Genomic DNA, 20,689 nt, shown 5'->3' with positions numbered 1-20,689 from the left:
AAAAAAATCACAAGAAAAACTCAAAAATATGTTAAAAAGTTGTTTATACAACTATTTCAATCAAAGAGAACAACGATAAAATACTATTTCAGATTAATTGCCTCTCAGCAGAAGCTAATAACATCATTACATATCAAACGAAAAGCTTCAAACAATCTGATAATAAAGTTTGCTAATGTCAATGTATCATAGAATAAGGATTTCGTATCTGAGCTAAAATAAAAACAAATCGTCACAAGCTTAAAGCTTAACAGCCCGATTCACAAGAAGACAACTCCAAACATCAAATTGAAAATTGAAAAAATAACATTGATATGAGATACCTTTAATACAATGAAATCAAAAGTATAATTGAGACAGCGGAGCAACGATTGAATCTGAGGAAAACAAACAAAGATGATGACGGCAGAGAAAATGGCGGAGGAAATGACCGACGGCGGAGATAATGGCGATGGATATGAGTTACGCCGAAAATGATGATGTCGGGGATGAAAGACGACGTCGAGGGTCAAAGAGACGATGCCCAGACTCAGAGACGACGTCGATTTTGAAATTCTAGTTTCAATTTTTTGTTTTAATTTAATTAGTCAGAGAGGAGGAAATGGGCATAAGAGTAAATGATCTCATTAAATGAAACTCATTTTTGTGATTTTCACCCTTGAGTGCTAGTTTGGGAAGAAAAACTTGGTTTGGATCTATCTAAAACCATTTCTTTATTAAATTTCTAAAAAAATGTAAAACAAAAATTACGCCGCGAGAATCTAGTTAAGACCTTTAAATCTTTAATCATCGATTTTTTAACCACAGAGATAAAAATGTGGAGAGAAAAGGGTAAACTGTAATTATAGAGAAGTGTAGGGGGGCATTGGGTCTGACGGGGTCAAATCATAATGGGAGGAGGAGGAAGAGCTTCATCTCCAATCAACGAGTAACGACTCCTCTAATTTGGTAGCGTCCCCGTTACGACGCCGTTCTTCCTTTGATTTTTCATTCTCTCTCTCTCTACGTTTTCTCTGTCAAAAATCTTCAACCTTTAGCCTCTCTGATCGCATCCAAAACTCCAAAAGGTCTCCGTTGTTACCGTTTCAGATTCCCGTGGTACATTTGGAATCGCTTTACTCTTTACAAATTTTCATTTTTTTTAACGTTTTTTTTTTTCCGAAATTCGATGAACTGAAAGTTTCCTCTCTTTCCTTTCATGGCAGGGACTTGCAATAAAACAAAAAAGAAATCGACTTTGTGTTTCAGACAATTCGATGGGAAGCTGTGTCTCTAAGGTACGACATGAAACCCTTTGTTTGTTTTTTTTCTTGCTTCTTGTCGCATGAATAAAATTATTGAATTTTTTTTTCTTTTTGTTGTTTATTATGCCATGGTATAGTGCAAAGAAGACGATGATTCAATCCACAACGTTGATTTTTCCGGTGGCAACGTTCATCTGATCACAACAAAAGAGAGCTGGGACGAGAAACTAGCTGAAGCTGGTCGTGATGGCAAAATTGTAGTTTCTTCCCCTTCTTAAATTCTTAATATGGAGTGTTGTTTGTGTGTTTTCTAAATCTCATGAACCTTCTTGTCTTAAACAGGTGATTGCAAACTTCAGCGCGACTTGGTGTGGTCCTTGTAAGGTCGTGGCACCGTTTTACATCGAGCTCTCTGAGAAACATCCTTCTATTATGTTCCTTGTTGTTGATGTTGATGAACTCAGCGTAAGTCCCACCATTGATCATCTTTTTCACATGATCTTCAACTAAACCTCAATTTTTTTGTTTTATTTTGTGATATATATGTAGGATTTTAGCTCATCATGGGACATAAAGGCAACACCAACATTCTTTTTTCTAAAGAATGGTCAGCAAATAGGCAAGCTTGTCGGGGCTAACAAGCCTGAGCTACAGAAGAAGGTTACTTCCATCCTTGACTCTGTACCTGAAAATCCACAACGGCCTTGACGACGCACCCTTCTTCGCGGTGGAAAAGTGTTTGAAAGAGTCTTTTGTGTTCTCATCAATGGATGTAAAATATGTGAAAGATGTCATGAATCTTATCCCCCAATATTATATTTTGGAAACGTCTCTATCTAAAGGTCAATGTTTTTTGCTCTGGTTCAATAGTTTACTCTTTTGTTCTCCATCAAAACAATTCTTCCACTCTTTCTAACAAGATCTCACAAAATCAAATATAAAAATAGGTTTCATGTTTTAGACTCTTCCATGTATCCTCCTAACTAGATAACATTTTTGTTAAAAGGTAAAAAAACCCAATATATATATGCTGAGAAAGAAGCGACCACAAGGGTTTAACAAGCATGATAAGAAACGACATAGAGTATAAAGTATTGAATTTGTGTCGTTTGAGTTTACTGTATATACGTTTACTTAATGTCCTGGTTTTTTACATGCTAGTTCACTTCGCAGTGGATTTTTGGCTAGTAGCAAAACATAACGAATGTTTGCATGTTTGGTCGAAATTATATTCCATTTTGATAATAGTATGTTGGAATGTTTTCATATTTGGTCGAAACTTTAATCCATTTTGATAATAATAGTCTGTTGGAGTTATATATTTTGGTTTGATCTCATAGCATGTTGTAATTTTTTTATTAGAACCTTGAAGAACATAGAGATGAAGATACATCACTGAACAACGTAGTTACTACTACCAGGCCATGTCCTAAGTTCTTGTAGTAGTGTAGTAGTAGTAGTAGCTTCCTTGAGGATCTTCTGCTTATTTCAGTGGATACTGTAAAAAGGAAGACATGAGTGTTTGAGATTTTTCTTCATGTCCTAATAAATCATTTTAGGGATGTGTTCTTTTTACCTGTTGCAGTTGGTGGAAGGGCTGATACTGAAAGGGAGATTAACACCACACTTAGCAGGCAAAGACAGAGCATTGTTAAGGTTGCTTGAAGAGTAAGAGGCTCCTCCAATAGCATTTTTGATGCAACGACAAACACTCTGACGATCCGCAGTGGTTTGAGCCTGACTGTTGAGCGTTCTGACACCGTTGCAGCAGTTAGTTGATGGAGCGTTTCCGCCTTGCATCACGTAGGAGAGGCAAGGGTAAAGATCACCAACCACGTTGTTGCAAGTCACGGCTGCTTCACCATGGTGAAAAGCAAGAACTAGGAACAAGGCTAGTAAGAAGAGAGATCTCATGTTTACTTTCTGTTTTTTTTTTCTGGTCTTGTGGGTTTTGTGTTTGTGTACTTTGGTTAGAGAATTGAGAGGTTGTATATATAGATGGGAAGAGTTTGGTCGTTGGTGGTTGAGGAGTGATTGCAAGGTTAAAAATTAGTTGTGGATGAATTTAATGTCTACCTTCAACCCATTAAGAATTTAAGATCTAACCCTCCTGATTCAGTTGCTTTGTATCTAGCAAATTTCAAATAAATATATTTTGTGGATATTGTGTTATCACTACACTGCAGTTGTGAAACTCAAGACGGATGGCAGACGGATAGTAACAACAGCAACAAAAAGAACACTTACTGTCTCCAAATCCATGTTTGTAATAAAAATGATTAGCAACAAATCTGTGAAAGAAAATTCATAAGTAACCGATTGCTACATCTTGAATTTAATTCAAACAACATAAAAACAAATTGAGAGCTTCATAATGTTTAGTATGTAATGTTTTTTATCAGCTTGAAATGTTAATATGATCCATCACCGGCACTTAGCATGTATTCCACCATTTCGCAAAATTTATTCGAAAAAAAATTATCATATGCAATTAATTTTTTCTGCAATTTCATTTTTTCTTTTCACAGCTTGGTTAATTTTTCAGTGATTTTGCGATTAATCAATATTTACCAATCAGAACAGAACGGATCGTGTATAAATTCGGATACAGAGTAGACTGTCTTAATATGTCAATAAACAACGGAAGTATTGGACTGATATTGGGCGGTGGATTTTGATGGTCTGAGTTAGATCACAGTGCATTAAAACTCCAGAGAAAGAGTGTGGGGATTCGTACGTTGTTGTCGTTAGAAGTAATTAAAGATAGCACAAAGATGATGGTCCTCCTTCCATGAGCTGTGGGGCGTGTTAAATGATTTGATAAGGAAAAACCGTTTTGTTTGGTTTACAACAACACTATCTATTACCTTACATAGTGGTCCCAAAACTCCCAAGGCCCTAGCCATGTTCGATTCAACCGAATCTTTAATCAAAACCTGATTCAGAAGAAATTGAACCATTACATTAATTCTGATTCAGCCTTCTACAAAACTTGTATGTTGTATATATAAATAATCAAGTAGACAAAACAATGTATTTTTTACCTCTATGGAAATTCAAACTGAGTCACTCAAACTCTCTGTGTAGCAAGATGGAGCAATTTGCGAAAGAACTGAGGAGGGTACATTGGTGGCTGCTCTGCTAATGCCTATTAAGTTTCCAATCACAAAACAAAAACGTATCAATGTATCCTGAGAGTCTTTATCAAATACAGGCTTGAAGATATGTATTAATGCAAAAAATATCACCTGTTGGATTAATACAGTGGAAGGAGTCATTCCAGGAACTGTGTTCACCTCTATAACCAGCACCTGCACAACTTCATTTGTGAGAAACCAGAAAATTGATATTGGATTGCAATGTTAGAGTACCTCTCCGGTTTCAACGTGCACAAAAGCATCTATACGTGAAAACCCCTCTAGACCAAGAGTTTCCGCAATCAGCTCAATGCCTTGTTTGCACCTTTCCAAAGCGTCCTTACTGAAAATTCACATAACTCGTAAGGTTTAATACACACGTTTTATCTTATAAAAATAGTAAAGTTTTGTAAGAAACCTCATGATTGTTGGTGGAGGTGGAGTCAGGTTTATGCCAGTGCCGCCTAATAAAGAGACAAATTAGACTAATACTTTTATACAAATACATGAAGTAGCAAAAAGAGACGAGTTGGAGTACCTTGGAACTTCTCCTCGAGTGATAATATATCACCACTTTCCTTGACAGTAAGACTCGGATTCAGTGAACGCATTGACCCACGTTTTCCGATTACTCCCACTGTTATCTCTACCCACCGCCTCGTACCTTTCCAAGAGAGCTTCTGCTTGGCCTTGGATGAAACTACGATTTCATCGGTCTCAACAAATGGTTCAAAAATCAAGTACTCAGGAGTAGTATTTGGCATCTCAATCATTCCATGTGTCTACAAACAAGTGGATATAGCGACTATCAGTGAAGAAGGCCTTATGGTTGTACTAGTAGAATGAGTATTTTTTTTACCTTAGACAAAGTGTTTGGAGGAATCCTTGGTAGACAATCTTTTAAAGCTTGTACATATACAGTAAGGTCTTCAGAGGAACTGTATATATACAAATGGTTCAAAATTAAAAAGTAAAATATTGAATATGAATGGCAAAAGGCTTCTGAATATGGATTACCATAATCTTGCAACACCAGTAGAGCATCCATCCCTTGCTGGCTTAACACAGAATGTCAGACACCGAAGCTTGGTGATCAATTCATCCCAAATGTTTGAGATGGTCTCATGCATAATATCCTCTGTTCTCTTCACGTCTTTACTTATGGTATGAACTCCAAACTCTGAAAGCTGTTCATTGCGAGAAACCCAAAAGAAATGTAATTTGTTATACTAAACTGAATACTACTCACGTCTTGAAATATATTGGCTTGAAGAGTATATTGTAAAGCGTACGTGACTAATAGCCTGAGATGTAATAATCTTGTCCATGCAAGTTCTTGAAGCTCGTACGCCTGGACCTTTTTTAAAGCACGGAGAAGGAATATAAAACAAACAGGTGAACACATTTGATGTGGAAAACTGAAGAGAAACCGTACTTCTGTACCATAAGTTGCAACGAACCTGTGTAAGCAACTCCTTCATCCTCCAGTAAGGCTTGCAGTGTACCATCTTCCCCAATTCCTCCATGCACTATCGCATTGAAAATTTAATCACAAAAACATTGCATCGAAAATTTAATCACAAAAACATTGCATCTAGGATACAGCGAATAAATGTGAGTTGCATACAGAATGGAAGCATTCTCTTAACAAAGAGAAGTGCTTCCGGAGGGTATAACATTGCCTCAACAAAAATGTATCACCCTCCTGTTTTCGTTCTTGCCATTTGGCCAGTAGGCCTTTTTACTTAATTTGTTGATAGCATTTCTCTCATTAAATCATATTTGCTAATGTTTATACAAAATAAGAAACACTACAGTCTCTCGGTTTTAACACTGACCTGCAATGAAGACAGTTGCTTGAGCTTCACTGGCAAGCTTGATCCACTCTCTCAACGAATATTTAATTGGCAGTTCGTCTATTATATCAAACCCTCCAAACCAGCTCTGATTCTTCAAACCATCCATAAGATCCTCCATCACTTGCTTTTGCAGCCGAGATGTAAACCGAGCCCGATCAGGCTCGATTGCTTCCAAGCACTCCGCAAGAATTTCCTCAGCAGTGTGCCTTAACACAACAGAGTACCTGAGAAGAAATAAAATCACTGGTGATGTGGAAGGATAAGGCATTAACTTGAGGAAAGTTAATATGATTTCATGGAAGCATGTGAATTGACATTATGTGTTGTCCACTCCGTAAAATCACATCAATGCAGTATTGTATTTGAGGTCAACGTTGTTGTATTTATCTGTAGACAACAACTGTAAATCTTATTTCCACTTGGAGTCAGAGAATATACTTACGGTAATAACCAGACTTCTCTGTTGTCCAAATCAGATTCGGTTTTGTCGGGAAATTCACTAGATGAGTTGCTAAGTGATGGGGAAAGCAAGCAGGGAGTTACTTTCAGCTGCAAAAAGCAAGATCACCAGTCAGGAAAAATGTTATTGTGCCTGCGGTTTAGCTTATAGATTACAGGTTAACGACACTGCCAACTGGGATTCATAATAACAGAATGGTACATTGTTTTCAACTTACATCAGCAAATCTTTGCAGATTCATCCAGACATTTGTTCCGCTCATGACAGAGACCTGCCGCTCTGAAGTGTCTCCTCCAAACATTACAAACACTTTCTGGACGTCCCCGGAGGTTTCCAGGGTTGTTGAACCTCGAAGCAAATGATTAGACTCATAATTATGCCAAGTAAGATGCGGAAGCCTTGAGCTAGCTCGGTGGAGGATGGTTCGCAAAATGTTTGAATGAGAAAACCCAACCTGAATGTAAGAACTAATTATATAAATAGAATATAGTCATGTACGGTAATACAAACATCTGACCTGAATGCTTGAATAACCTGACCTAGACATGCATGAGAGAAGGAAAGAATAGATAAACAATACATTACAGCTTAAATTTCTAGGACGATAAAAATGAGGCGAGAATCATGTTGTTGTTTATCAGCCTTTGACTACACTTAGGAGTTGGGAAGAAATAAGGTACAATCACAAACGTTTCACAAAATATGAGAAGACAATAGTAGGGGACAGTTGGAAGCATTTCGTTAACATAATCATCAATGTTACACCTATCTTTGATTACCTTAGAAGCCTGCTGGAAGAGAAAGCTATTTTGCTCCATGCCACTTATCTGTAAACGTATCCGACTGCTACTTATAAGAACAACGCAGGGTACAATAGTGGAACGGGGTACATTCTAAGGTTAAAAAGATGTAACAGGCTAACCAGGTTGATGTCTGTGAAAATAATATCCGCTGACATGCGTCCTCTAGACGTTTCATTTGGAGCTGGTGATATATTTGAAGTGGGAGCCAAATACCATCCATCAATGCGAGCAAAGTCGCGAAGACCTAGTTTTTGAAATAGAAGAGATGCCTCTTCACGGATACTTTTGTTAACATGGATAGGGAAACGAGGTGGAGTGTGATAGGTGACCTGTTTAGTTTCATAAGCACATTGTGAGAGGCAATAAAGCTACTAAAATTTGGAACTCTAACATACTGAGAAACCAATTAACTACAGCTAAGAAAAAGAATGTTTGGCATTTTGAAATAGATAATTCAGAGCACGGAAGAAATCAATGTGTTCCAGACACGCCTCTCATAATGGGCAATGGAAATTGCAAAAAATGTTTTTCTTTCAGTACCTGTTGTGTCGGCAGATACTTCCTCCGATAGTCGAAGATGGCGTCTTCCTCCGGATCACCACTGCCATGGAACTGAAGTTGCACCTGACCAGATAAGCATTTGGATAGGGTAACATGATTCATGCAAAAGGGGTAGAAAAGTCGTCTGGCACAAGCTGAACCTGTGAAATTCAGAAAACAACTAAAAATGTGATTACCTCAGAGGGTAACAGCACAACAGGACGGGAATCAGAACCAGAACCCACATCCAGGACGATGGCAGTGAACTCATGTCCATTTTCAATAAACACCTCAACAACAATCCTATCATCAATTCCCTGTAAGACAGCAGAAGAAAATAGACAAACTTAACGTAAACATATCCCAGAAATAAGATATTTTATTTCTTTCACTTCCAAGTTCTTATTGAGTTAGTCCAGGCTTCGAAACAACGGATACCTCTAGAATAAGTTCAACAGCCTTCTTGATTGAATCATTTACGCCAAAAGCAACCTTGACACCAATGCTTGACCCTGCTCTAGCTGGTTTTACCTTAAACACACAGCCGTGTAGAGAAGAAGTAAAAACAAATGAAAAGGAAATGGATTCTCTGGGGAACATTCTCTACGATCGGTCTGAGAAATAGCCGGATGCTTACCACCACTTTTCCCACATCAAGGTCCAGCCGGTTATCTGTAAACCATTGTGCTATTTCACTCTCGTCTACTCCGATTCCCTATTAATAAGAAAGATATCACTAGCAAGAAAAATGAGTAGAAAATTTAGATAAGAGTTGTCTATGAATGACTATAATAGAAACTGAAAGCAGATAAAGAAACAAATATACGCTACCCGCACCAAGTAGTTTGGTACTGACATGAACCCATGTTCTTTGAGCTCCAAAGAAGCTTCATACTGGAATTAGTTCACTGAAAAGAGTCAGAACTATACTACTCAAGCTGCAGATGAATATCTGCTGATCAAAATCTTATTATTTACCTTGTCAAAGGCTCGACGGCATTCACTGGATCCAGTCCCAACAAATGGAATGTTGTGACTCTCCAACAGCTCCTGCAATAGTATTAATCAAATTTGCTGTAACATAAGCAATTCCAGCAGAAAATAAACTTGTGCAAAGAACCTGAATGCCCCCATCTTCACCAAATCGACCATGAATAACAGGGAAGACAATGTCCACAGCGGAAACAAGATGCTCAGCCAAGTCTGATAACGAAGAGAATCCCTGTGCAAGACTACACAGCACGAAACAAACATTGTTTGGATACTAATTGTTTTCCCATGACAGAGTCTCAGAATCTTCTTATATACCTCACCTCTCGAGCTTGAAATCAAAATCTGCGGGAGTATTCGAGTACAGCTGAAATTCATTTTACACAAGAAGAAAGGATTAAAGATGGATTACAGCAGCAACATTGTGGAAAATGTTTATACACAAAGATAAGGCAAGGTAGCAGCAAAACCTGAGCGGAGGAAATTGCGAAGGATTTGAGATGAGCATCTATGTAGTAGCAGCTCACGCTTATACCGTTACCCTGTTCGAAGATGTTACAAGGGAGATTAACGCGAAAACATAAGATAATATAGAAATTTAAACGTGGCTATGCCAAAAGATATCTAATTAGTGTATTTCAATGTACACATTAAAAAATCAAATGCTGGATTAACTCAAAAAAAAAAAAAAAGAATAAAAAAAAACTCTATGTTTAGGGCCAGAGCATATTCAACAAATGGCTAACATGGTAATTAGACGCGTATAGATAATTAGGACCTAATGAGTGAGCTGATGTTTAAAAATATATTTTAGAAAAATTGTTTTGTTTAAAATCGATTGGAGAAAAAGGGATAAACCTGAATGTGATCGAGAACTGATCGAGCTGAATTGAGAGAAATCCCCCGCTCAGCCGACGGTCCTCCGCAGATGAGTCCAACTCTCAGATTCGTCTGGCCCTTCTCCTCCCCCTCTCCGTCTACGAGGACCGACTTCGAGACGGTTCGTTTTGCTCTGGAGGCAAGGCGTCTGTTCATACCCAAAATCATGCTTCTACTCTCACTCTGTGAGTTCTTCTTCTGATTCAGCTTCAGTGCCTTCGCTGATAATCAAGCAACGTCGTCTCTTCTTCCTATGCCGTTACTCATCGACAAGCTCACGCCGATCGCCATGGACGCCATCTCGAAAGAGATATTTCTCTTAAGGAAGCTGAAACAACAGCATTCGTTGCCACACGGGGGCTGGGTTTTTTTAACGAAATTGTAAAGGTTTGAGGGATTTTTTAGATACTTTTAAAAAGTTGAGGGCTATTTACGATAATTTTCTCCATAAACCAATAAGCAAACCGTTGACAAACAATGACGCCTATGAAAAAATATCATCACTCGTAACGTGGGGAAGGACATGTAAAAATGGGCCTAAAGCCCACGTACATAAACGGGTCTAGTATAAATTGCCAGCCCCTGATCTGTTTCTTGTTAATCGGTTTTCCGTTTACTAGTACTACTCTCATTAATTAAAATTATACCCGTTTAAACCTATTTATTGATAAAAACAATTTAAGAAAAATTCTATAAATAAAATCTATAATTAAATAATTTGTGAAGATAATTTTAATATATAGCAAATATTATACTACTCCAAATTGAAGATAATTTATAAGATGTTTATAATGTAATAATTTTTATATAATTGATATTTTTTGAAACAAAATATTGGTATTCTAGTTGTGTTTAGGACATATTTGATTTTTTCTAATTTTTATCATGATATGATGATTTAATATTGGAAAATTATTTTCAAATATTAATTTTTTCTTTTATTATGTTTATTATTTTAATTTTCCTAAAACCAAAAATATAATAAAAATAAATAAAGTAGTTATTTTAGAAATAAATGATTCACGTATTTTATTGATCATGGAAAAAAATGAAGCAATTTTAAGTGTGCTTAATTTGGTTCAAGAAAACAAGCTTAACAATAAAAAAAACATTTAAAATTAAAAGACAACCAAGTACATTTTTTTTTTTTTTGAATGAATGTTAAATTTTTATTCATCAGAAAAGTTTGTATACATCAAGTGCGACCCATGTTTAATGAGATAAACTTTCAAACTATGCAACTACTTTCCAAGAAAACTAATCACACTCTAGTAAGGAACCAGAATTGCATAAGTTCCCCCATTCCTTTCACACCATGATTTCTCATCAAAGTAATCTTGTTACGAATCCCTTTATCAATCATTCTCTTCAATGTAGTCAGAGGCAACAACTTATCTCCATGAATGATCTTATTGCGTTCCCTCCAAACCGCATATAAGACCGCTTGAAAAGCATATCTCACACAGAACAGTCGCTTCCTTTCCATGGTCTCATCTCCAATAATGCTTACTATCTCAGACCATACATTGGTGTAAGAACCGCAGAGAATGCCCCTAGCGATATGTTCCCAAATCTGAGAGGAGTAAGCGCACATAAAGAACAAATGGTTTCTTGTCTCTGGAGCACTCTTACATAGGGCACAAGTAGTATCAATCCTCTGATTCCACTTAGAAATCCTATCCAATGTAGACATTCTATCAAGCATCGATAACCAGGTCATGAAAGCGAACTTCGGCGTCGCTTGAGTAAACCAAATACCTCTGGCCCAACTGCAGGAACTTTTGGCATTACGCAGCATCCACCATGTCTCAAGTGTAGAAAACTTCTGCATCTTCCCCTCCATAGACTAACGTCTTTCTTTTCTGGTCTCAACTTCTCTGCAATGATATTCAACTCAGCTTCAATATCATTTAACAATCCCATACGATGCCTTCTCCTTCGTCGGCTATCAAAACAGCTTCCTCTACAGTTGCTCCCCTGTTAACCCCCATATCTATTATTCCTCTTGCTCCCAACAGATCAACAAGCACACCTCTATCCAGCCAACAGTCATACCAAAATGACGTATGCCTTCCATTTCCCAACTCTTTTCTATAGAAAGACTTAGCCACTTCTCTCAATTTTAACATTTTTCTCCACATCCAAGACTCCATTTGAGTTTCTGATTTAATTTCCCAAAAACTTTTCCCCTTAAGTAAGTTATTTCTGATCCATTTTCCCCAAAAAGACTCACCAGACAGCATTCTCCAAATGAGTTTAAGATGCATGCATAAACCACCCACGTTCACAAAAGTTCAGTCATCAGTCATCACACAGTAACACCAAGAACCTTCACTACATGACATCCTGCAGGGACCGTAAGCACTGTTAGTATGGATAAGGCTTATCATTAATATTAGTCTTTATCTTGTAAAGATCTAACTATATAAAGATCTATGATTATCTCTAAGATCTATGTTGATCTATAAGATCATTCATAATCTCTCTATATGGTATCAGAGCTATTCTGATCCTATCACAATCCTTCTTCTCTAACTTCTTCAAAACTCCCCTCTTCTCTAAAATTGACAATATGTCGTCTGATACTTCTTCCTCTGCTACATCTGAGACTGCAACAATATTCAACTCTGCAGATCCTAAACTTACTCTTATCTCTCTCAATATGTCAAATGTAACAAAACTCACACCAAGCAATTTCATTACTTGGCGTATACAAGTTCGTGCATTACTTGAGGCACATGAACTTCACTGTTTCATCTCAGAAGATGATCAAACACCACCAGCAACCATCTCAACAACTGAAAATTCTAATGAACCAAACCCTAACTTTGCGGCGTGGAAACGTCAAGACAAGCTTCTCTTCAGCTCACTTCTTGGTTCGCTAGTGGTGGCAGTACAACCTATTGTTGCAAGATCAACAACATCACGTGAGATTTGGGAGACTCTTCATCGTACCTATGGTAAACCAACAAGAGGTCATGTCAAACAGATCAAGCAACAACTCAAGCAAATATCCAAGGGTAACAAGACTATCAATGACTACATGAGGTCTATCATTGACAAATCTGATCAACTAGCTCTTCTTGGTGCTCCTTATGATCATGAAGATCTACTGGATATAATCACTGACGGTCTTGGAGAAGATTACAGAGCTATTACTGAGATGGTAAATGGCAGAGACACTCCTATCTCCATTGATGAGCTACATGAAAAGCTCATTAACAGAGAAAACACCTTAAAAGTGTCTTCTCCCAAAGACTATGTGGTTCCTGTAACAGCTAATGTGACTCAGACCAGACCTCAACATAACTTCTCTACATCACGCGGAGGTTCATCAAACAGAGGAGGGTTTCGACCACAACGTCCGTACTTGGGAAAGTGTCAACTATGTGGGGTTCAAGGACATGGTGCTAGAAGATGTCCACATTATCAACCTCAATCTTCAGGACAACAATATGGATCAATCTCGTACACTTCACCACGTCCTACACAACAATGGACAGCTCCTCACTTACCATTACCCACTCCTCAATGGCAAGCTCATCACACAACAACATCATCTCCGCATCCTGACTTCTCTCAATGGATTCTTGACAGCGGTGCTTCACATCACATTGCAAGTGACATAAGTAATCTGTCGCTTCACTCACCTTACAATGGTGGCGAGAGTGTCATGGTTGGGAATGGATCAAATCTGCCAATAACTCATACTGGTTCCATATCTCTTCCCTCTAATTCTCGAACACTTCATCTCAATAATGTTCTTTGTGTTCCTGAGATAAAGAAAAATCTCATATCTGCCAACAAACTATGTAAAACTAACAATGTGATGATTCAACTGTGCCCTTATGACTTTCAGGTGAAGGATCTTCACACGGGGACAACACTTCTCAACGGCAAGGCCAATAAGGGAGTGTATGAGTGGCCGATTTCTTTCTCACCAAACACTTCTCAAAACAAAGTTTCTGCGTTTTCGTGCATCAAAACTTCTTCAACAGATTGGATTAGGCCATCCAAACTCCTCTACTTTAAGATTTATGCTTTCTCGGTTTTCTTTACTTACTTCTTCTTCATTGTCTTCTACTTTGTTTTGCAACTCTTGTTCTACTAATAAAAGCCATAAATTGTCGTTTTCTACTTCAACTTTAAAGTCTACTTGTCCTCTCGATATTATTTTCTCTGATGTCTGGACATCTCCGGTACTATCAGTAGATGGTTTTAAATACTATGTCATATTTGTTGATCATTTCACTAAATATACGTGGCTTTATCCTCTTAAAACCAAATCTCAGGTTGCTCACATCTTTCCAGTCTTTAAAACTCTAGTGGAAAACCGATTCAAAACAAAGATCACAACTCTCTACTCTGACAATGGTGGTGAGTTTCTTGCTCTCAAAGAGTTCCTCTCTAAGTATGGAATCTCACATCACACTTCACCTCCACATACACCGGAGCACAATGGGATGGCTGAAAGGAAACATCGGCATATAGTCGAAACTGGCTTGTCTCTTCTCACTCACGCCAACATTCCGAACAGTTACTGGACTTACTCATTTGCCACAACAGTTTACCTCATCAATCGGCTCACAACTCCAAATATATCCAATCAGTCACCTTTTCACGCACTCTTTCGCAGTGAACCCAACTATACAAAACTGCGAAGCTTTGGATGCCTCTGCTATCCTTGGATAAGACCGTATGGCAACAACAAATTCAGTCCAAGATCAACTGCGTGTGTCTTTGTTGGATATTCTCTAACTCAGAGTGCATATTTCTGTCTTGAGGTTGCCACATCAAGAGCATACGTGTCGAGGCATGTTGACTTTGTTGAATCGGTTTTCCCATTCTCCACTCTTCACAAAAACATCTCTGCTTCTTCACTTGAAAATTCCACTACATCTAACTCTTCTTCAGCCTCTCTAACTCCTGTTTTTAATCGGTCACTCTACTTTAATACGTCTCAGTGTACAGATCCTTCACCTGCAGATTTAGTGTCCTCCTCAGCGACACAAGAGTCATCAACGGCTTCTCAACAACAACAATCGTCTACAACAACTCACATCTCAGAAGCAGAGCACTCTGTATCCTCCACACCAGCTGATCTATCAACGACAGTTTCAACACCATCTACTGAGCCAAACAATCACTCAATGGTTACTCGAGCCAAGAACAACATTCGCAAGCCTAATCCTAAATATGGATTGACGGCTATTCTTCATGAAGTGGAACCTGCGAATCATGTTCAGGCTCTCAAAGATGAGAAATGGAGACGGTCCATAAGTGAGGAAGCTGATGCATTCATACGTAATGACACCTTTGAACTAGTGGATCGATCACAAGCAAAGAACATAGTTGGAAACATGTGGCTGTTTCGTATTAAGAGAAATCCAGATGGTACGGTTCGTTGCTACAAGTCTCGTCTAGTTGCCAAGGGTAACCATCAGCGTCCAGGCATTGACTTCTATGAAACATACAGTCTTGTGGTCAAACATGCTACAATTCGTCTTGTTCTGGCAACAGCAGTTGCTCATGGATGGCCTCTTCTACAGCTTGACGTAAATAATGCCTTTTTACAAGGTTCTTTAGATGAGGAAGTATATATGCTACAGCCTCCTGGAATGATTGATAAAGACAAACCAAATCATGTCTGGAAACTTAAAAAGGCTGTGTATGAATTGAAACAAGCTCCAAGAGCTTGGTATCAATCCCTCAAAGACTTTCTGATCAGCATTGGATTTAAAAATTCACTTGCGGATGCTTCTCTGTTCATTCTACAAACAGGTTCTTCATTCATCTACATCTTAATTTATGTTGATGACATTGTCATCACAGGTTCTCACGCTCAAGAACTTCAGAAAGTCACCACTAAACTTGCTGCTAAATTTTCGCTGAAAGAACTTGGTGAACTGTCTTACTTTCTTGGTATGGAAGCTACAAGAACGGAAAAAGGACTTCATCTCACTCAGACTAAATACATCACGGATCTTCTCAGGAGAGCAAAAATGGCTGATGCAAAACCTGTTGCCACGCCAATGTCTTCAACTCAAGTGCTAACCTTGAACTCTGGTGATCTCTTGTCTGATCCATCTGAATACAGAGTCATTGTTGGTAGTCTTCAATACTTAGGTCTCACGAGGCCTGATATTGCATTTCATGTAAACCGTCTTTCTCAGTTCATGCATCAACCAACATCTACACACTGGGAGGCAGCTAAAAGAGTGCTTCGGTATCTTGCTGGCACTGCTGACAAGGGAATCTTCTTCTCAGCTAACACACCAGTCAATCTTCATGCATACTCTGACGCTGACTGGGCTGGAGATCATGATGACTACAACTCGACTGGTGCATACATTGTGTACCTTGGGAGACAACCGATCTCGTGGTCAGCTAAGAAACAGGGTGGTGTGGCCAGATCTTCTACAGAGGCTGAGTATCGTGCTCTAACTGAAGCTGCAGCAGAACTAATGTGGGTTCAATCTGTTATGTCTGAACTAGGAATCAAGTCCACTGACACTCCAGTTCTGTACTGTGATAACATTGGAGCAACATATCTATCAGCAAATCCAGTTTTTCATTCAAGAATGAAGCACCTTGCGTTGGACTATCACTTTGTTCGACAACAAGTACAAGCTAAGAAACTTCGGGTAACTCACATAAGCTCTGTGGATCAGCTTGCTGATGCTCTCACCAAACCATTGGCACGCTCACGATTCGAAACACTAACATCCAAGATTGGACTTTGCAAGCGACGTCCATCTTGAGGGGGCATGTTAGTATGGATAAGGCTTATCATTAATATTAGTCTTTATCTTGTAAATATCTAACTATATAAAGATCTATGATTATCTCTAAGATCTATGTTGATCTATAAGTTAGAGAAGATGTATAAATACTCTACACACAACGTGAATAACATCATCGATTCATAATCTCTCTATAAGCACATGATAAAACCACTCAACTTTTCCCCAAATTTCACAACCACCGTTGCGCCTTTCAAGTGAAATCTCCCCACACCAAATCATCTTCTCATGCGAGAAACGATAATAAAAAGACAGGTTTTGGCTCAACAAAACCGCCATCTTTCCTCCATGATCAGCCAATCTAACACTTGATTCACTAGTGAGCTCAGGAAGTCCTACCAAGCCCTCCAACTTTCTCCACCTTCCTATATATCCCTTCGCGTCGTACCATCTGAACTCTCCCCCCCAAGCAGAGTACAAGACGTTGTCTATTTCACAGTAAGCAGGTAAATCCATATTACAATCCATCCTTGATCTGGTTCTGACCACTTCCCATCTAACTTTCTTAAGATCGTAAATAACCACCTCTTTGTTACTCGCCACCACGAGGAACTTTCCGTCAATAGATTCGTTGTAGAATCCGTCTTTTAGTCCAATGGTTACAGGATCCCAAGTTTGAGTTTCTGTGTCGAACACGTGTAACGACTTTTTTTTTTTTTTTGAAAAAAGGGCTTTTATGTAACGAGTTCTTGCAATCTCTCGAAAGACCTATTACATATATCTTTTCATCAAGGACGCTAGCAGAAAGTGAATAAAGATCATCACGCATGCTTGGAGCCTCGCTCCATGTGTGAGACCGGCAATTTAGTATCGAGACCGGTCCGCTATTAATGTTGTAGATATTAGGACCAACCGACATGAGACCTGTAAAGGACGCACGAGGAGAATTTGGTATTGGGACTTTAGCCAAAACATACCCACTTGATGATGATGACTTGGTTTTGTTGATTAGGGTTTGGTCAGGTTTCCGGCATAGGGTGTACCAGGTAGGACCAAGGTCGGAAAAGAATTGTATGCACATGTAAAGACAACATTCTGTGTGGTCCGCGAGTGAACGGACCTTGTAAAGCTCCAGTGAAGTAAGGAGAGATCGAAAGCTTTTGGAGACGAGGGAGAGAGATGGATAGTACAACGTTGAGATGCGGGCGAAGCAGCTCAATAGAAAATCATCCGGGAGTGACGGATTCGGCGACGGCTCCTTCTTCTTCTTACTAGTTCTCTTTTCCGGGGACGACATTGACGGGATCAAAGAAGAATATAAGCAGCCACTGCGGCTGCGTCAATCTTTTCCGGAAAAGCTTGTTCGTTTCATTGACGCGGATACATGCGTCTGCGTCTGCGGCCGAACGCAGCGTCATGTGTCTGACGCCGTAAAATCCTGCGTCTGCGTCTATTTTTTGCGTCAACTTAACCTAATTACAATTTTACCCCTAACCTAATTCATTATTTACAGAAATACCTAAAGTCTAATAGCCCCAGACGCAGCCTTTCTCCCCATCGACGCAGCCCTCTTCTCTCGATCTCAAACGCCTCTCAAGCTGTCTCGATCCCGACATCTCAAGCTCTCTCTCTCTCGAAGCTCTCTCTTCTCCATATCTCTCGATCTCGAACCCAGCTCTCTCTCTCTCGATCTCTCGATCTCGAACCCAGCTCTCTCCCTCTCGATCTCTCGATCTCGAACCCAACTCATCTCATCTCGAAGCTCTCTTCTCCATGGCATCTCATCTCGAAGCTCTCTTCTCCATAGCATCTCGAGCTCGGCCAAACCCATCTCTTCCTTTTCTCCATGAGGTAATTGTCTCTGTTCTAAAGCATTTTGGTTTCAAGCATCGTTGATTACTCTTTCTTCATTTCAAGAATAAGATTTGCCATTACTTTGATTCTTTGGTTCAACTAGAATGGACCAAACATCGTTGATTAAACGTGTTGTGTGTTTGTTTTTTTCAGCACTTAAGTGTGTTCCGTGTTCAGCCTTGTCTCAAGTTCTCCGAAGCTTCTTCATCTCTCACTCTATCGTAAGGTTCGTCACTCACTCTAGCTATCATCCTCGTATAGAATCTGAAGCTGTGTGTTTGCTTTATATATGGCTCTCTACTTATCTAGTCTCCTTAACGTTTGTGTTCGTACGTTAAGAAAAATATAAATGTGTTGTGTTTGCTTTGTTTTTCTCAGCACATCGATCTCGAGCTCTCCCCAGCTTCGTCTCTCACTCTCAACATCTTCTAAAGCTCTCCAAGCTTCGTCTCTCACTCTCAACATCAGCTGTGTCTGTGTGTCTCAAACTCTCCCAAGCTTCGTCTGACTCTCCGAGCTCTTTCTCTCGATCTCTTCTCCAACGCATCTAGAGCTTAAGGTAATTGTCTCTGGATTACTTGAGTTTTTTTTTTGATTGGTTGTGAGTTCATATAAACAAGATGATAGAATAGATGATAACTTTATGTTCTCATTGCTTATTCTTTCTGCTTTTTTTTGCAGGTCTCAGGCTCGCAAGCTCAAACCCTCTCTCAGGCTCACTCTCTCGATGGCAAAAGATGTAAGCTCAGACCCTTTCTTTTTTGCATTGTATGGAACTTGAGTTTGTGTATAGAAATGTCTTTAGGTGTATTGAACTTGAGTTTGTGTATAGAAATGTCTTTAGGTGTATTGAACTTGAGTTTGTGTATAGAAATGTCTTTAGGTGTATTGAACTTGAGTTTGTGTATAGAAATGTCTTTAGGTGTATTGAACTTGAGTTTGTGTATAGAAATGTCTTTAGGTGTATGGAACTTGCGTTTATGAGTTTATAAATGGAACTTGTTGTATGTGTTTTGCTTTAGACTTGGACACCTGAGGAAACTAGGTATTTTTTCGAACTCTATGCGGAAGAGGGAAGAAAATGAAATAAGGCTGGTATATCAATGAATAAAGTGGGGAAAGCAAACATTATGGAGGCGTTTGAACAGAGGTTTAAGAAGAATTTACCTGATTGGAGGCCCTACAAGAGCAAGTACGACACCAGTAGGAAGAAATACATCAAGATTAAGACGCTGACTCAAAACAGGACAAGGCTTGGGTTTGATGACATGGGAAGGGTTGACATGCCAGATGATTGGTGGAGTGAACGCGAAAGGGTCAGTTTCACATTATTCTCTCTTCAGTTTCACATTTTAGTATATAGCATAATGATGATAAGCAGCTTATATTACATTTTTTTCTCTGTTAATGACATTGCTATCACGAACTTACTCTTTCTTTTTTGCTGTATAGGAGTGTCCAGGGATTAGAAGATTTGTATGCAAAGAGATTAGTAACATGGATATGTTTGAAGCGGAATTTGGTGGTGTAGTAGTAACGGGAGCTGAAGGATGGAGCGCTCAACATGGAGAAGCCAGTTTGAACTCTAGAGTGGGTGAAGATGATGGTGATGATGAAGCTGATTCTCAGCCAGCAGCAGAAACTCAAGCATTGGAGACAGAAACACAGCCACAAGCCCCACGCCAAACTCAGCCATCGACTCAGACTCATTCTGGAAGTTCAAGAGCAAAAAGAAGGCGTAAGGAGAAAGATATGGTTGTAGAAGATTGTGTGAAACGGACTGAAGCTCTTGAGGTGAAGAACAAGATAGCGGAACGGATGTTGGAGCGTCAAGAAGCTTTTAGTATTGAGAATGTGTTGGAGATATTGTATGCTTTGCCTGAAGTGAGAGAGTGGTCTCCACTATATGAAGCAGCAATAGAAATTCTCATAGATAATGAAGGGAACCGAAGAGCCTTTGTAACAATGAAGACAGATGAAGCTAAGATTAGGTTTATGGAGCTTAGGACTAAGATAAAACGCGATGATGACTAGTATGGAATCTAGGATTAGTCTTCTTTTGTGATCTTGATGGAACTAGTATGGAGCTTAGGACTGGTCTGGTCTTTGTATGAGTCTTTTGTGATGTTTAGGACTAGTCATCTTTTGTGATCTTGCTGGTCTGATCTTTGTATGAGTCT

The 20,689-nt window shown here is 39.0% G+C and overlaps 6 protein-coding genes across 10 annotated transcripts in view; 2 read left to right on the top strand and 4 right to left on the bottom strand.

Annotated features, from left to right (window-relative positions):
• The first annotated feature begins 866 nt into the window (after positions 1-866).
• On the top strand, positions 867-2,111 carry LOC106328780 (thioredoxin H9-like). The gene is made up of 5 exons (XM_013767289.1): positions 867-1,098; positions 1,206-1,277; positions 1,382-1,501; positions 1,587-1,709; positions 1,794-2,111. Exons 2-5 carry the CDS (start codon positions 1,257-1,259, stop codon positions 1,950-1,952), a joined length of 423 nt encoding a protein of 140 aa, XP_013622743.1. The 5' UTR covers positions 867-1,098; positions 1,206-1,256; the 3' UTR covers positions 1,953-2,111.
• A 467-nt stretch (positions 2,112-2,578) lies between these two features.
• On the bottom strand, positions 2,579-3,224 carry LOC106328781 (non-specific lipid-transfer protein 6-like). The gene is made up of 2 exons (XM_013767290.1): positions 2,821-3,224; positions 2,579-2,742 (listed from the first exon to the last, which is right to left on the bottom strand). Exons 1-2 carry the CDS (start codon positions 3,156-3,158, stop codon positions 2,733-2,735), a joined length of 348 nt encoding a protein of 115 aa, XP_013622744.1. The 5' UTR covers positions 3,159-3,224; the 3' UTR covers positions 2,579-2,732.
• Positions 3,225-4,043: 819 nt separating this feature from the next.
• Positions 4,044-10,302, bottom strand: LOC106335833. 5 transcript variants are annotated; one of them, XM_013774461.1, is made up of 24 exons: positions 9,892-10,302; positions 9,504-9,575; positions 9,357-9,400; positions 9,164-9,275; positions 9,022-9,093; positions 8,875-8,937; positions 8,681-8,758; positions 8,482-8,574; positions 8,241-8,360; positions 8,044-8,127; positions 7,623-7,747; positions 7,480-7,543; positions 6,918-7,154; positions 6,683-6,789; positions 6,220-6,464; positions 5,842-5,910; positions 5,674-5,738; positions 5,399-5,568; positions 5,241-5,319; positions 4,920-5,163; positions 4,800-4,845; positions 4,616-4,724; positions 4,289-4,555; positions 4,044-4,180 (listed from the first exon to the last, which is right to left on the bottom strand). In XM_013774461.1, exons 1-23 carry the CDS (start codon positions 10,078-10,080, stop codon positions 4,301-4,303), a joined length of 2,742 nt encoding a protein of 913 aa, XP_013629915.1. In that variant the 5' UTR covers positions 10,081-10,302; the 3' UTR covers positions 4,044-4,180; positions 4,289-4,300. The 5 variants fall into 5 exon arrangements, with proteins under 5 accessions (XP_013629915.1, XP_013629912.1, XP_013629913.1 ...); XM_013774458.1 differs by having other exon boundaries at positions 7,480-7,527; positions 7,623-7,832; positions 9,892-10,301; XM_013774459.1 differs by having other exon boundaries at positions 7,480-7,527; positions 7,623-7,832; positions 8,881-8,937; positions 9,892-10,301.
• Positions 10,303-11,173: 871 nt separating this feature from the next.
• On the bottom strand, positions 11,174-11,755 carry LOC106330183. Its single transcript, XM_013768711.1, has one exon. It carries the CDS (start codon positions 11,753-11,755, stop codon positions 11,174-11,176), a length of 582 nt encoding a protein of 193 aa, XP_013624165.1.
• A 5,080-nt stretch (positions 11,756-16,835) lies between these two features.
• On the bottom strand, positions 16,836-17,952 carry LOC106330182 (F-box/kelch-repeat protein At5g51250-like). The gene is made up of 2 exons (XM_013768710.1): positions 17,424-17,952; positions 16,836-17,338 (listed from the first exon to the last, which is right to left on the bottom strand). Exons 1-2 carry the CDS (start codon positions 17,950-17,952, stop codon positions 16,836-16,838), a joined length of 1,032 nt encoding a protein of 343 aa, XP_013624164.1.
• A 2,357-nt stretch (positions 17,953-20,309) lies between these two features.
• LOC106333671 (UPF0725 protein At2g20625-like) overlaps positions 20,310-20,689 on the top strand; it is a 710-nt gene continuing 330 nt past the window's right edge. Inside the window, exon 1 of the mRNA XM_013772086.1 lies at positions 20,310-20,500. Within this exon, the coding sequence (XP_013627540.1) occupies positions 20,328-20,500 (173 nt within the window). The 5' untranslated portion in view covers positions 20,310-20,327. The remainder of the gene's footprint in view (positions 20,501-20,689) is intronic.

This window comes from Brassica oleracea, chromosome C3 (genome assembly GCF_000695525.1).
Source record: "Brassica oleracea var. oleracea cultivar TO1000 chromosome C3, BOL, whole genome shotgun sequence".
In the NCBI taxonomy this organism is placed as follows: domain Eukaryota; kingdom Viridiplantae; phylum Streptophyta; class Magnoliopsida; order Brassicales; family Brassicaceae; genus Brassica; species Brassica oleracea.
Note: the sequence above shows the minus strand (reverse complement) of the source record. Positions and strands in the feature narration are given on the sequence as shown.